Source organism: Bubalus bubalis, chromosome 1 (genome assembly GCF_019923935.1).
Source record: "Bubalus bubalis isolate 160015118507 breed Murrah chromosome 1, NDDB_SH_1, whole genome shotgun sequence".
Lineage (NCBI taxonomy): Eukaryota > Metazoa > Chordata > Mammalia > Artiodactyla > Bovidae > Bubalus > Bubalus bubalis.
In genome coordinates, this window is record NC_059157.1 from 114,219,777 (window position 1) to 114,234,797 (window position 15,021).

A 15,021-nucleotide genomic window follows, 5' to 3' on the forward strand; every position below is an offset into this window, starting at 1 on the left:
GGGAGCCCTTGTTGGTGACTGGTGGGGCTTACTAATGCTTTGAATCAGTAGAAGGATGAGCAAACTCTCCTGTGGGCACAATTTTAGTGTGATGATTTTTCTAAACGGATAAAGAATTCAGTGTGTGCTAAGTCGCTTCAGTCGTGTCCGACTCTACGACCCCATAGACTGTAGCCCACCAGGCTCCTTTTTCCATGGGATTCTCCAGGCAAGAATACTGGAGTGGATTGCTGTTTCCTTCTCCAGGAGATCTTCCCCACCCAGGGATTGAACCCATGTCTCTTGCATTGGCAAGTGGATTCTTTACTGCTGAACCACCTGAGAAGGCCAAGTACTCAGTACCCCTGTGATATTGCTGGGGTATGGTTATCAGGCGTGTTTGCCTGTATTTGATAAACAATAGAGCTAGCAGGTATTTCTAAGAGTGCTTTTTTAGGGAACCTAAGTAGTTGACTAATAAAATTACCACTGGCCAACTATTCTCTTCGGAATGCATTTAGCTTCTAATCGTGAATTACATCTGACCAGCTGAAAGAGAGTGTGCCTTTGGCAGAAGTTCCTGAGACAGCGTCTTTTGGGCTTTGTTTTGTATTTCCCAATGTAATCCAAATGCTTGGTTGTGAACATTCTGGGTGTTGGCAAACCACCCAGTAAGGACTGCTATATGTGGTCTTGTCTGGGGGTGGCCTCCAGTAAGCCACCTCTTTGACTCCAGTTGGTAAGGAGCTGATCATCTGTTAAAGAGTTGTTCCCTGGCAAAGGATCAGTTAATTCAATAGAGATGGTATGCTTTGAGCATCTCAAAGGCCCATATGGTGATTTATCCCTTTTCACAGAGTGATATGCAGAGGTTGGGAGGGTACTGGTGTTGTCTTTTCGAATTCCAGCTTTCATATGCATGCTGAAGGAAATGTAGTCTTTACTGTACTACCTGGTTTTTAATTGTTTACATTTTGTTTTAATCAGGGATTGAGTTAATCTGTGAAAAAGACATTGATCTGGCAGCCCAGGTACAAGAGCTATTAGAGTTTCTCCATGAGAAACAGCATGAGTTGGAGCTCAACGCAGAGCAGACCCACAAGCGACTTGAGCAGTGCCTCCAACTACGGCACCTCCAGGCCGAGGTCAAACAGGTGAGCCTGGCCCTCCACCTTCAGCCTGGGCTTTCCAGTGGCTGAGTCTGGTCTGGGCCTGCTCCTGGTATGGGGTAAGGCATACAGAGCCTCAGGTGTGACCAGAACTTAGGAATAGGTAAGTTAAGGAACGGTCGTATTAGCTTCTGAAAGCTAGTCTGCTGTCTATTGACTCTAACAGATAGATCTAATGGTCCAGTGGCTCAGACTTACAAATTCATGATTTCTCTGGCATATAACAATCTAAGGAGAACATCTTCTCAGGGCTTTTCCAAGTTGTCCTCAATCACTGAATCCATTCTCTTCCTTTCTGTCCTCAATCCTGCATAGAGTTCATGGGAAAGGCAAAGCCTTTATCAATAGACATATTCAGGCTTTAGAGCCAGACTGATTAATTTGGGGGCACCTATGTGTCTAGTAAGGACCTAACATATTCTTGATAATAAGTGGTAGCCATCATTCACTTCCCATTATTCTTTTCCGTATGTTTGTGGTTTTGTAAGAAAATGTTCTCGCCACATTAAAGCCAACTTTAAAGACTTCTTACCTCTATGAGACATGATACTATCTATTGTTCTAAAGGATATTCCTGTACCGTTCCTAGGGATTTATAGGAACATACACACAATGACCAATGATACATTTTTAAAATACTGCATATTTATATTATAAACAGACTAAATGGGAATTTTCAGCGTAATGATTGGTGACTTCCTATTTAGACAAAGTGGGACTGAAGAAATCCGAATATAATTATAGTTCCACTTATTGAGTGTCATAGACCTTTTATACCTATCTCTTGATCAGTCCTCACAACCATTCTCTGAAACAAACATTACTCTCCTTTCAGAGGAAGTCACTGAAGCTTAGCAAGGTCACCAGACAAAGGTCACACTGAAGAAAGAACTCGCCATCACCTTCCCCATGTCCAGGAGGACTTCCTGGCGGGGTAGACCCCACAGCACTTCACTGTTTGCTTTTTTTGCTCCAGACTCTCCCAATCAACCCGTTTCCCCCGCTTCCTCTAGGCAGAGCCCCGCCCAAAATATCATGTTCAGTAACCACTAGAACTTTTAGATTTAAGTCTATCAATTTAGCACAGGGAAAAAAAATATATTTTATAATTATTTCTTGGTCCCTTTTATTCAGGGTAGTCCTTGTTAATGCCTATGCTTATATAGTTATTATATATTATTTATTATAATGTGCAAAATTACTTTCTCTGCTCCCCTTCTTTTCCAATCAGTGCTGAGTCCTCACATTCTGTGCTAAAGATTCATCTTGAGCACCGGTGACATCACTGAGCCCTAAGCAAAGCCAGGTCACAGCACTGCCATCCAGGTTTTATTCAGTTTAATTATCCTGGGGTCACACCTAATTGTCTGGAGAGACATGTTACTCATGGTGACATGGTAGAAATCCTAGCAGGCCCAGAGTAGGGATGAGTATTCAAATTCTGAATCTCTTGGCAGCAATGATAGTAATTTTTTCTTATGAGAAGTACTTTCTCATTTGTGATCTCAATTTAGGAGAAAAAGTCCATGAGAGAGAGTGGTGTACGTTTACTTTATAAATGAGGAACTGAGGTACCATAAGATGAGTGTTCCCAGGGCCTTGTGGCTGCTTAGCTGAAACTTGAGCCCAGGCCTCCTAAATCCAGACCTGGGACTTCTCCTCTGCTCTTTGTTCATGGTCATCTCAATAAACTGGATAACAGGAAAATTATTCCTAATTGAATTTTTGAGATGGAAGTACCAGACCACCTTACCTGTCTCCTGAAAAACCTGCATGCAGGTCAAGAAGCAACAGTTAGAACCAGACATGGAACAACGGACTGGTTCAAAATTGGGAAAGGAGTACAACAAGGCCGTATATTAGTACCTTGCTTATTTAACTTATATTATGCAGAGTACATCATGTGAAATGCTGGGCTGGATGAATCACAAGCTGGAATCAAGACTGCTAAGAGAAATATCAACAACTTCAGATATGCAAATGATACCACTCTAATGGCAGGAAATGAAGAGGAACTAAAGAGCCTCTTGATGAAGGTGAAAGAAGAGAGTGAAAAAGCTGGCTTAAAATTCAGCATTCAAAAAACTAAGATCATGACATCTGGTCCCATCACTTCATGGCAAATAGCCAGGAAAAAAGTGGAAATGATGACAGATTTTCTTTCCTTGGGCTCCAAAATCACTGTGGATGGTAACTGTGGCTATGAAATTAAAAGACTCTTGCTCCTTGGAAAGAAAGTTATGACAAACCTAGACAGCATATTAAAAAGCAGACACATCACTTTGCCAGCAAAGGTCCATATAGTCAAAGCTATGGTTTTTCCAGTAGTCATGTATGGATGTGAGAGTTGGACCATGAAGAAGGCTGAGTGTTGAACAGTTGATGCTTTCGAATTGTGGTGCTAGAATAGACTCTAGAGAGTCCCTTGGACTTCATGGAGATCAAACCAGTCAACCCTAAAGGAAATAAACCCTGAATATTCATTGGAAGGACTAATGCTGAAGCTGAAGCTCCAATATTTTGGCCACCTGAATCGAAGAGCCAACTAATTGGAAAAGAGCTTGTTGCTGGGAAAGATTGAGAGCAAGAGGAGAAAGAGGTGACAGAGGATAAGATGGTTAGATAGAATCACCAACTCAATGGACATGAATTTGAGCCAGCTCTGGGAGAGAGTGAAAGACAGGGAAGCCTGGCGTACTGCAGTGCATGGTACGCAAAGAGGTGGACATGACTTAGCGAAAGAACAACATATAATTTTGTTTGCATTCTTTGTTTTTTATTTATTTTTGTTACAGAATTCATAGTAGAGCCAACTTTCTAATTATGTTTTTCTTGACTGTGATGAAAATGGAAATGAAATGAATTTTTAACTTTCCAAGTATACATTCTGTATAGGATGGGGAGCTAAAGGATGATAGGTAGTTTGTCAAGTGGGGAAGTAGATTAACCAAATATGGATCATCCAGGCTTGACTAATTGCATACATTCCCATTCAGTATTTCATGAATTATAGAGCAAAAAAAAGTTCTTCTGGAATTTCAAAAACCAGAAGAGAAAATTCTGGAATGAGAAAATTCCTTCTTCTCTTCACCATGGCAAGAAAGACACATGGGGGATTGTAGTTCAAAATGGTCCTGGATGGCTGAGATCAGCCTTTAGGAAACCACGAAGGCCTTGGCAGCGGCTATCAGCCCTTGCAGGTGCCGAGGGGCTGCTGTTCCGTTAAGCCATTATGCCTCATTAAACAGACTTGTTCTCCTTGTCAGCGTGGGCTCTTTCTTTAGGGAGTCATCGAATCCAGTTTCAGAGAAGGCATTCAGGATTTGATGGAAGTTGGTGGAGCAGGAAATATTGACTTGGAAGCTGTTGACACTTGGAAAGAGGGAGTTAATTTAGATGTCAGTATTGATCATGTGGGCTAAATTTAGACCCCAGCTTGAGAGTTTCTCTTTGGAATGTACTCTCAAAAAAAAAAAAAAAAAGACACCTTAATTGAAGTGCCATTAATAGAGACAGAAAGGGAGAGGACAACACTGTGTTATGTCTCTGTCATTAGAGCGCAGAGGTTAAAGGTTTAGATTAGGCCTTCATAACCTATGTGAAGTTATACCACAGTTATATTAAACTGGAGCTCTGAGGAGCAGTGATATCACAGACGTTGACTAAAAATAATTTTCAAGTATTTAGAACAAATGAAACTGATTAGTGCAACTGATTTGCTTTCTGAGGGATTGCTTAGGACTTTGTGTCTAAGATAAATGGCCCCAGCATCTCCAGAGAAATGCTGAGTCTTGAAGGAAACCACTCCCCTAATTCCCATGGTCCAGGGCCCTAGACCACCCAGATACCCACTTTCTTCTAGAAAAATTGTTCAGATTATTCTCCAGACCCCACAGAATGCTCTGATTGTTTCCAGGAAAATTGCTACACTGGTAAGGATGACCTTACACTTATTAGATAATTGAGGGAGATTTGAAAAACCTATTTAGTGGGCATAAAACTAAATGAATGCCCATATGTATTCCTGCAGAGCAATGCATTTAGCAGAAAATAGGCCAAAATGGATTTGTAGGATGTTGGAGCTCTGAGCTATGGGAAAATAAATTGTACTTATTTGTCTACTAAAGACATTGACTTAAATTATCCCTGTGGACTAAATACTGGCCAATATTTTCATATGATCAAGATAGGAATTTAAAACAAAGGAGAAAATATTACCTTATCCTCATATTCATATAGAAAATACCATTTAATTCTGTTCACTGTACAAAAAATTAAAAGGAGTTGGAGTAGTACCGAAAGATGGGCAGCCATAGGGACAAGTATCATCCATTTGTTTCAAAATGGAGATAATTAAGAAGACACACAGTCAGAGTCTATAAAACCATGAAAGATAAACTTATATAACTCATAAATTGTGAATTTTTTTAACTAAGAAATACTAGAAATACAACAGGCTCCCATTTAACCACCTGAGAGGCTGACGATTTTCCTGTGGTTAGAGTTTCAGAAATGACTGTGCCTTGTGATAAATCATCTGCAGTAGCAGGAGCCTCATAGGTTTCCTGTCAGTGTGACCTAGAGAACACAGTCATAGCCAAGCAACTTCCCCAACCTACGTGGGCACAGGGTCCAGCTTGCCCAGCGTAGGTGGCATCATCATTTTGGACATTCACATCTAGTTAACCAAATCCACCCTTCTCCCAACTCGGTTATCTGAGATTCCGTGGCCTAACGAAGCAGATCTCTGTGTTCAGTGCCCCCTCAGCCTGACTGAGCTGAATTGGTGACTTAACTCCCAAGCCCCCAAGCAGCAATACTCTTCCCAACCCTCATTTCTGCAGGGCTATGTTTCTCTGTTATCCTGTGGTTATAGGGACAGTCTCTGAATTTTGAAAGGAGTATGGAATATTATGGCTCCAAGTGACCTTTAAAGACCATCTAACCTATTGGTAAACTATGATCCAAGATGAATGATCTATGTAAAATGTGCGTTTATAGGATTACATCTTATAGTTTACAAAATACTTTTACAGTAATTATTTCATTTCAACTGTACCTTGTGACTTACCATTTTACAGATAAGAAAACTGAGCCTCAGGGAGATTAAATGATGTTTCGAAAGTCAAATAGCTCAAGATTAGTAGGCCAATATTTCTCATGTTTGTTACAAAATTTCTTCTACTACCTTTCTCTCATTTGGATGCTCACAGAGAATAAATAACCAATTTTATGAACCAGGAAGATAAAGGATGACAGTAATGGAAAATTATACCAACAAGAGTTATTGATCAGAGTGCAAAGACTGATGATAAGAAAACAGCTAAGGTATCTATATCTCATCATAATATACAAATGAACTCCGCAAATACTAGAATATAAGTTGGTATTCCTAAACTCTTTTTCTTCTCATTGTGAGAGGTATAATTGTAGAATCATAGTTAGGTTTGTCTCGAAACTAAAAATCACCACCATCATCAGGCTTTGCCTTTAACAGTATGCTACGTCAACCCTGATACAGGAAGGAAAGATATCCTACCTTTACAGATGAAAAAGCTGTGGCTCAGGGGAGTTAAGTGGCTTTATCAAGTAGAAACAAAGCCAGGTGTTTTGACTTGAGATTTTGTGTTCTTTCAACATGGTCTCAGTTCTGCTTCTAGGACTGAGTCCAGGACTTCAACATGGGGGATTTGATTCTAAGAAGATAAAAATGCTTGTAGTTTAATCATTGGCATCCGTCCCACCCTTGAACTAAACCATTGATTAAACTGCCATGCATTTTTGTCTTCCTAAAATCAAATTTCCTATTTAAAGTCCTGGAATGCCTTTATAAACAACATTTGGGAAATAAAAATGAACAAGGATATCAAGGATATGGCATGATTTAATGTAAGATGCAGAGACTAAAACCTATCATATTTCTAAATGGAGAATCTGGTAGATGGAGATCCCACAATTATAGCTATAACTGATGCTTTCAGTTGGCTCAGAATAGAGAGAAAAATATTCCAGCAAGAACTCAAGAGGCCCAGAGGGAGTCAGATTGCCCCACCCCCCAAGTGTTGATTTGTGATGCACATTGAGAAAATGTTTCTCTGACACCCTCAAATGAATCTTGAACCAAGCAAGATGTGATGAATCATGGCAGAAGGACTTACATAGTTCAGAAATATAAATTATGAGCTCCATTTTCCAAAGGAGTGAAGCATTTGGGCATGCAATCTGTGTATGCATGTACCCAAACTTACAGCCAGCTTTTAGAAATCATAAGCGCCTCTAGTCAGCCAACTACAGTGCACCAGTGGCATCAGAGCTTTCACACATACACTCTGAACTGTTATTTCCTGCTACTAATTGCTTTACAGATTGGCGTCTCATCCGCAATCTGCCAGACTGCCCATGAATTAACATCTCAATCCAAATAGCCCAGCTTCAATGGGATTTACGTCCCAATGTTATCCATGCACAATATGGCATCAGTCATTGTCTGCCCAAGGAGGACATTTGAGAAATGCCAGTGAGGGTTATGGAAAAGGAGACTAGGATTAGTATTTTTCTAATTGTTTAACATGAAGAAGTTGAGAGAAGAAAAAAAAAAATCTCAAAACCTCTGAAACAGATTGTGATGTCTTCTGCTTTGCCTTGAGGGAACAGATGGATGATATTTACTGATCTTGAAATTTCAGAAGAACTTTTATTTCCTCTCCAAGCAAACTCTCAGACTCTTTAATAAAGCAAATATTTGGCAATTTTCTGATGACCAGACACAAGGTAGATTTTCAAGGCCTAATACTTCCAGTTTGATTATTTGCACCAGACTCTATTAGCTGGGTAATTGCCACATTTCCATTTCAGCTAGGACTATCTAGACAGTATCAGCTGTTTCTCCCTCTATTCTAATATTCTCTAGCTGAATTTTCTTTCCCCCAGTATTAAGTTAAGGTCACCTAGAAATCTTACTCAGCCTAGTCATAACCTCTAAATAAATCAGTTATAACATACTCTTTTGTTTTCTAATGATCCAGTGTATGGGTGATTCATACTATTTTGCTTGTTTTCTTTTTCCTCCTTTTGGGTTGTTTAACCAATCAAGGCTGAGACTTGTCTACTCTTGGCTATTTTGCAAACCATAGGAGGTTGGACCCACTTTTCAGGTGTGACTTGGATATTTTCCACAGTGACTTGGATATTTTCACTCTTTCAAAAATGTTACTGCATACCTGTCATATGAAAAGCACTATGCTAGGCATTGGGTGAGATTATGATATGACTCATGTATTAATCAAGTCTCCCAGAAGTTTACATTCTAACGAGGGGAGATGAAACATAGGTCAAAATAACCAAATAAGGCAGACTTCCGTGAGTGCCACAGAATGGTCTGGTTTCACTAGATGATGAATAAATTGTTTCTAATAGGTGTGATGAGATATAGAAGATTTCAAGCAGTTGTTAGCCTTAAAAAAGAAAAGGATACCATACCGATATTCCATACATATGGAATTTATTTATTTTTACCATACTGTGTTCCAGAAGGAACTTCAGAAACATACCTACAGTGCAATCAGATAAAGTAATGTTTAAATTAAGTAGCTGAGGAGACTGGGATTGAAGAGTGATAAGGGTAGGAAAGAAAATGTGAAGCTGGGAATAAGATTGGTACTTATAATAAATATCTTATGGCACAGGGTTCCAGATAAATTTGGAGAGATTTACTTATCCACATCCTTCCTATCTTCTCTTCATTGCGGGTAGGAGATAGTGAGCTATCCGACTGAAGGCCATTCACCTGTGCTCTTGTCTCAACTCCCTAGGTCCTAGGATGGATCCGCAATGGGGAGTCAATGCTCAATGCCAGCCTGGTCAACGCCAGCTCTTTGTCTGAAGCAGAGCAGCTACAGCGGGAGCATGAGCAGTTCCAACTCGCCATCGAGGTAACACCCAGATCTGACTGCACTGTCCTCCCTTCCCTTCTCTGCTCTGTAACTTAGGCAGGATGATTCCTTAAGATGTGGGTTTTCCTTTATGTGGTGAAGCCATTACTCTTTCTTGTGAAATGGGCCAGGTAGCTTCCTTATCACCCAGGAATTGGAGAAGCAAATCCAAGGCTTCATCACCCCAAGGAAGCCTGGTATTAGAAGACAAATATGCACACTCCAAATGTGGTCTTTTTTATTAGTACCTTTAACCTTCAAGGCCCTTGGTCCATTGAGTCTTTTAATACCTTATGATCTATGCATCATGTGAAAAATATAAAGCTAAAAAGTTAGAAGTCACTTCCAGTTGAAGCTCACTCAGAATTGAGGATAAACAACTGTAGAAGTCAGTAGTAAATTAGGATTCCATTTTTAAACATTTGATTTACATGTAACATTTAGATTTCATTGTCAAATCTGCCTTTTAACAAGAGCAGTGAGCACAGGAGCAGACTACACTAGATAGTTTGTTTCACTGAAAGTAGTTGTTCAATAATGCGGGTGGAAGTCATATTTAAAGAATAAACTAAAATCAGAAATTTACCAACCAAGGCTATTTTAAAATAAAATTCCACTTGTGATAGTCTAATGTGAGTTTTGTCTTGCTTTAAATAATATCTTTAATTATCCTTTGTACTGGAACATTTCCTTCCCAAAGAGACTTGAGCTGATTGCTCTAGAACAGTATGGGGAAAGAGTAGGAAATAGGACATGGGAACTATGCTAAAAATAAGTTCAGTTCCAATGGGAAAAGAGATAAAGAGAGAAAACCTCAAAGACCTGCATCACTTGTGGTTCAGTATAGAAGTTAACCCAGTTTTGAATGTGTAAGAAGTGCAAAGGTATTATCTTCTACTAAAGAAGCACAACAGTGATAAAATCTTAACTGTCTGTGTCATGAAGTTTATCTTTAATACAGTGGTCCAACTGATTGCTAGCCATTTTTAAACTAGTATTGATGGATTTCAGCCATTTAATTTTCGAAAAGCTTTCTTATATGTGAAAATGTAGCATTAACATGAATGTCATACTTCTCTAAGACGTTTGATAACTTCTTAGGAAATATTGCGTTTTACTGGCACATCCAAATATTAGGGTGTTGGGATCTATTCATTGTGAAGGAAAAATCAAGATTGAGATTATAATAAAAAAAATTAGGCCCACAGTGGTCAAAGCCCCATTGAGAGGCAGCCGTGAAGAAAATGAAAGTCGGGCAGTCACATTCAAGGCTTGACGTGAATCTGTGAGGGACACTAGGCGAAGAAAGGACAGCTGTTGGCCATGCCTCCTCCTTACTTACCTCGAATGTGGACGTTTACCTGCCCTGTCAGGTAATTCAATTTTCAGTCCCTTAATTAGATGTTGGGCTAGTAATAGTAAAACCAAGTGTTGTGACACACTTGAGCGTCTCAATGAGCTAGTAGAAAATAGTGGGTAAATCCATTAGTGATGTTACTGAAATAGCTAAATTCTATCTGACTTGCTTATGCAGTATACACAAATTTGTATTAGATGATGTTGCATCCTTACAGAATAGAGGCTTACTAAGCATCTGTGTCTCTAAATTTCATGGATGCAACTTGATCAAATATTCCTAGGATATATGTTGAGATATAAATGCCTGTAGAGTTTGTCTGTGGACTCAAGAGGACGTGACAAAACAAACAGGATTTCTGGTAGATCTTGGGAATGGAAGGTGGGCAGGGTCTGCAGCTTGGCTAGAATAATGACAAGAACAGAGCCAGAATTTGTACTGGAACATTTCCTTCCCAAAGAGACTTGAGCTGATTGCTCTAGAACAGTATGGGGAAAGAGTAGGAAATAGAATTTCAACGTATGCTCCTTCTCCAGGTGGCATTATGATTCTCTCTAAATATGTCAATTTAGACCAGGTTCTGCACTGGGGGAACATATGCCAGGAAGGGTGTGAGCAATTTGATAGGAGATTTTACTAGTCTGGTTTTATTTAACCCATTTTGATAGTGTTACTGGAGGTCCTTACAGTGATAGGGAACATAATTTGACTTCTTGGGCCCTAAGAAAGAATCCTGGCCTCTAGAAGGGAAAATAAAATAGCTCTATGTAAGACAATTATATAATTTATTGTTAGAACTAAGACTCTTTTAAGAGAAAAAGTGGGAATTAATAATAACTAATCCAGAAAAATCAGCATGGACTAGAACTCTCATGGGAAAACTGAGATGTTTGCTCCCCCTAGCTTGATTGGCCTCATCTGTCTGAAGGTTTTGGTCTCCTTAAAGAAGGTCAGAATGTTTACCTGAAGTATACTTGGTTACAGAAAAACTTCCCCAGAGCCATTCAGAATGCAGAGCAGTAGACAGCTCTCCAGAAATACAGCTTTACAGATTCGCATTTTTTAGTATCCAAATGTTGTGGCTGATGTGTCTTCAAGAACTGTGAACATCATAGAAGCACCCTTGTTTTTATAACCTGCTTTTTAAAATCCATTTTTATTTGAAATCCTCTTATGCATTCTAAGCATAAGCACTATGACAGTAGTTAAAACTGGATAATAAATTCAGTTGATTTGGTTTGGTTTTCTTCCATGTCCCCCTACTAAATATGAACATCCTTGAAAATCCATGTCTCAAAGACAGCACTTAATAAGATTAGATAATAGTAGAAATAAATGCAAAATAATGACTCAAGCGTAGCGAAGCAGAGATTATGTCATATGCATAAGAGTTTATTATTTAGGAAATGAAAGGGAAGAAGAGGCTCCCAGGACTATTAGATATTAATGAGTTTCAGAATAAGGAAGAGGATTTGTTACATAGCATAAATTGTAAGAAAATTAAAGTTACTCCTCTACTCTGAGAAAAAGGTACAATAAAGGTTTATGACAATTATATGCTGGTTTTATATATTGAGGAGAGACAAGATAATTATCAGAATCACTAATTCTACTTAGTGAGCCCTTCCTCTAAATGAGAAACTGTATATACCATTCTAATTGCTAAATATGAAGTGATGTGATGTGATATGGTGGAAAGGACATAAATTTGGAAATAGGTCAAACCTGAATCTGATTTCATCACTTCCTTGTATGTACGTTTTGGGGCAAGTACCTTGATCAGCCTGAGCCTCAGTTTCTTAATCTATAAAGTGGAAATAAGAATATCCACCTGTAGAAGTATCATAAGAACTAGAAAAATTCATAAGTACAGTGCCTAGCACAGAAAATACACATGACTAAATGGCTTTTAAAGAGATTTTTTAAAACAGCTCTTGCCTTAAGAGTTTCATTAAGTAAGGAAAATCAGCCAAGTGGTATAGGCATTCAGAAGAGGGTAGTTTATAGTAAGTCTCAGGCTATCCAGAAAGATCTTTGAAGGCGGTCAGAGCTGAGCTGAGTGTCCAAGGGAATAGATGAGAACTCTACAGAAGTGAACCAAAAGAATGGACCTGAGGGTACTTCTACATTTAGGAGACAGGAAAAGAAAATGGTACCAATAAGAAAAATAGAGAAAGAAACCAAAGATTTGTAATGGATTATTTCTACTTGTTAATTTTTTCTAACTTCATGTAGCAATTAGGAAGATTGCTACATGATAAGAATGTGCTCATCAGGACTGAAGGCTAAATCAGTGGCAAAGTAAGGGAATAAAGGAGTCTAGGTGCTGTAGGAGGTCATGCTAACATAGCTCATGCTGAGGACAGATTCAGCAGAGGGGAAAGGGCAGCCAGAAGGTAGTTGATAGGCTGTGTAGACTGCAGTTTGGAATGAAGGTAAGCGGGAGGTAGAGGTGAGAAGAGGGGAGGTTGTATTCACACACAGGCAGTGCTTGAATGGGTTTGCTCTGGGGAACTGTCCCTGCAGTGCAGCCCAAAACGAGCAGAAATCATTCAGGAGTGAGGCGCTGGGCTTCCAGCTGTTCTTCCCCACTGTCAGCTAAGCTATCCTTTCCTGAAAGTGCAAAGGCCAAATTCATACTATGCCATTGGCTTGAAATGATCCCAGTAGCTGAAGCTGGGATAATATTAGCTGGTTGAAGTCATATGGCTCATCCACATCAGTCTCTTATTTTAATAAATTGTATTTATTTGGCTGTCTTCCTGCCACCCAGTTCTCCAACCTATTCTCCCCACCTCCTTCAGTTAAAGTGAACTCAGGATGCAAACCACACTTACCTGAATAAGAAAACAAACCTTCTGCAGTATAGATTATCCTAAAGGCAAACGTAAATGATGTGGTAATGTGGGATTATATGTTAAACTGAATTATCTTCTGTACTGTTCTGTTCCCTTGACAACTAAGAGATGGTGTGAGATTCTACTCTCCTGCTTTACTAACCTGTCAAATGTCTTCCTTCTACTAGAACCCTTTTAAAAATGATCATTCATGTTTAAAATGATTGCATTGTTGGTTGAGACTTGTATTACATGGGGATTTTTTTATGTACTATTTTATGTACTATTTATTTGATCTGCAGAGTGGGACTATAGCAATAGCCTCCTCTGAAAACTGATGATGAATACTTTTATGATTAGATTGGAAAAGGAGATTTAATTAATGTTTGAGTCAACCAGGAAGCAGATTTATACACAACTGTGTTTCTCTAGCACAGAAACTAAAATGTCTTTAAAACGAAGAGTGATGCAAATAAATGAGAAAGGGGTAGGGACAGGAGTTAGGGACCTGAGCAGTTAGTTAATGAAAATGTTTGATATTCATTTTTTAAATATGCTTTTAAAACAGTGATGACAACATGTTTGAATCAGTCATTTAAAGCTCTTTAACTTTTCTGCATCTTTCCACTCACGCCTCACTCCACCCCTTCCCATACCACGCCTGGGTTGTTCCCACGGACCTCTCTCTCCTCCCCTTGTGCCCAGTCCCTCTTTCATGCCACTTCCTTGCAGAAGACACACCAGAGCGCCCTGCAGGTTCAGCAGAAAGCTGAGGCGCTGCTCCAGGCTGGTCACTATGATGCAGATGCCATCCGGGAATGTGCTGAGAAGGTGGCCCTCCACTGGCAGCAACTCATGCTCAAGATGGAAGACCGACTGAAACTGGTCAATGCCTCAGTGGCCTTTTATAAAACTTCTGAGCAGGTGAGGGAGAGGGCTGTGTGGGCCTGAGACCAATGGAGGGCAGTTTTCTGCCACACATGGCAAATCTGTAGGATCTACCTTAGCAAGAAGCCAATCCTCTCAGCACTAGCCTGAGAGTACAAGAATGATTTGTGGAAACACCATGGTTTGCTTCCGTATGATTATTTCCATTAAAGGAGTGGACCACGTAATTTGTTTCTTATAAATTTCTCAAACTCACTAGATGTAGGTGTTGAAGTAGAAATTGGTTGGGTATATGCTGAATGCTAGGTTTCAGTGATGTACCAGTTAGCTCTGGCCACAATAATGCTGTATAACAAATCACCCCCAATCCCAGTGGTGTAAAACAATGAACAACTATTTTTGCTTAGGTATCTAGTATTCAGCTGATCTTGGCTGAGCATAGTAAAACTAGGCTCCAAGCTACAGGTTGGATCTAGATCTGTTCCTGTATTTCTCTTCCTTCTTGACTGGCAGGTATTTGAGCCACATTTATGGTGAAAGGCAGGGGTGCAAGAGCCCAAAATCTACTGTGCAAGTGCATTTCAAGTTTGCCTGTGTCACATGCTGTAACATCCTTTCGGCCAAAACAAGTCATGTGTCCAAGCCAACATCAGTGAAGTATGCCTCCTGTGAGGATTGTGAAAAGAGAGTGATGAGTTACTGAACACAGTTTGCTGCTGCTGCTGCTGCTGCTGCTAAGTCGCTTCAGTCGTGTCCGACTCTGTGCGACCCCATAGACAGCAGCCCACCAAGGCTCCCCCGTCCCTGGGATTCTCCAGGCAAGAACACTGGAGTGGGTTGCCATTTCCTTCTCCAGTGCA

The 15,021-nt window shown here is 39.8% G+C and overlaps 1 protein-coding gene across 17 annotated transcripts in view; it reads left to right on the forward strand.

The window, feature by feature from the left end:
• KALRN (kalirin RhoGEF kinase) overlaps positions 1-15,021 on the forward strand; it is a 705,208-nt gene that overhangs the window by 414,653 nt on the left and 275,534 nt on the right. For 13 of the 17 annotated variants that reach the window (XM_025281073.3, XM_025281358.3, XM_025281444.3 and 10 more), the window contains 3 exons: positions 967-1,133; positions 8,960-9,079; positions 13,979-14,197. In XM_025281073.3, the coding sequence (XP_025136858.1) occupies positions 967-1,133; positions 8,960-9,079; positions 13,979-14,197 (506 nt within the window). The remainder of the gene's footprint in view (positions 1-966; positions 1,134-8,959; positions 9,080-13,978; positions 14,198-15,021) is intronic. The other 4 variants (XM_025281225.3, XM_025281409.3, XM_025281963.2 and 1 more) reach the window with 1 other exon arrangement.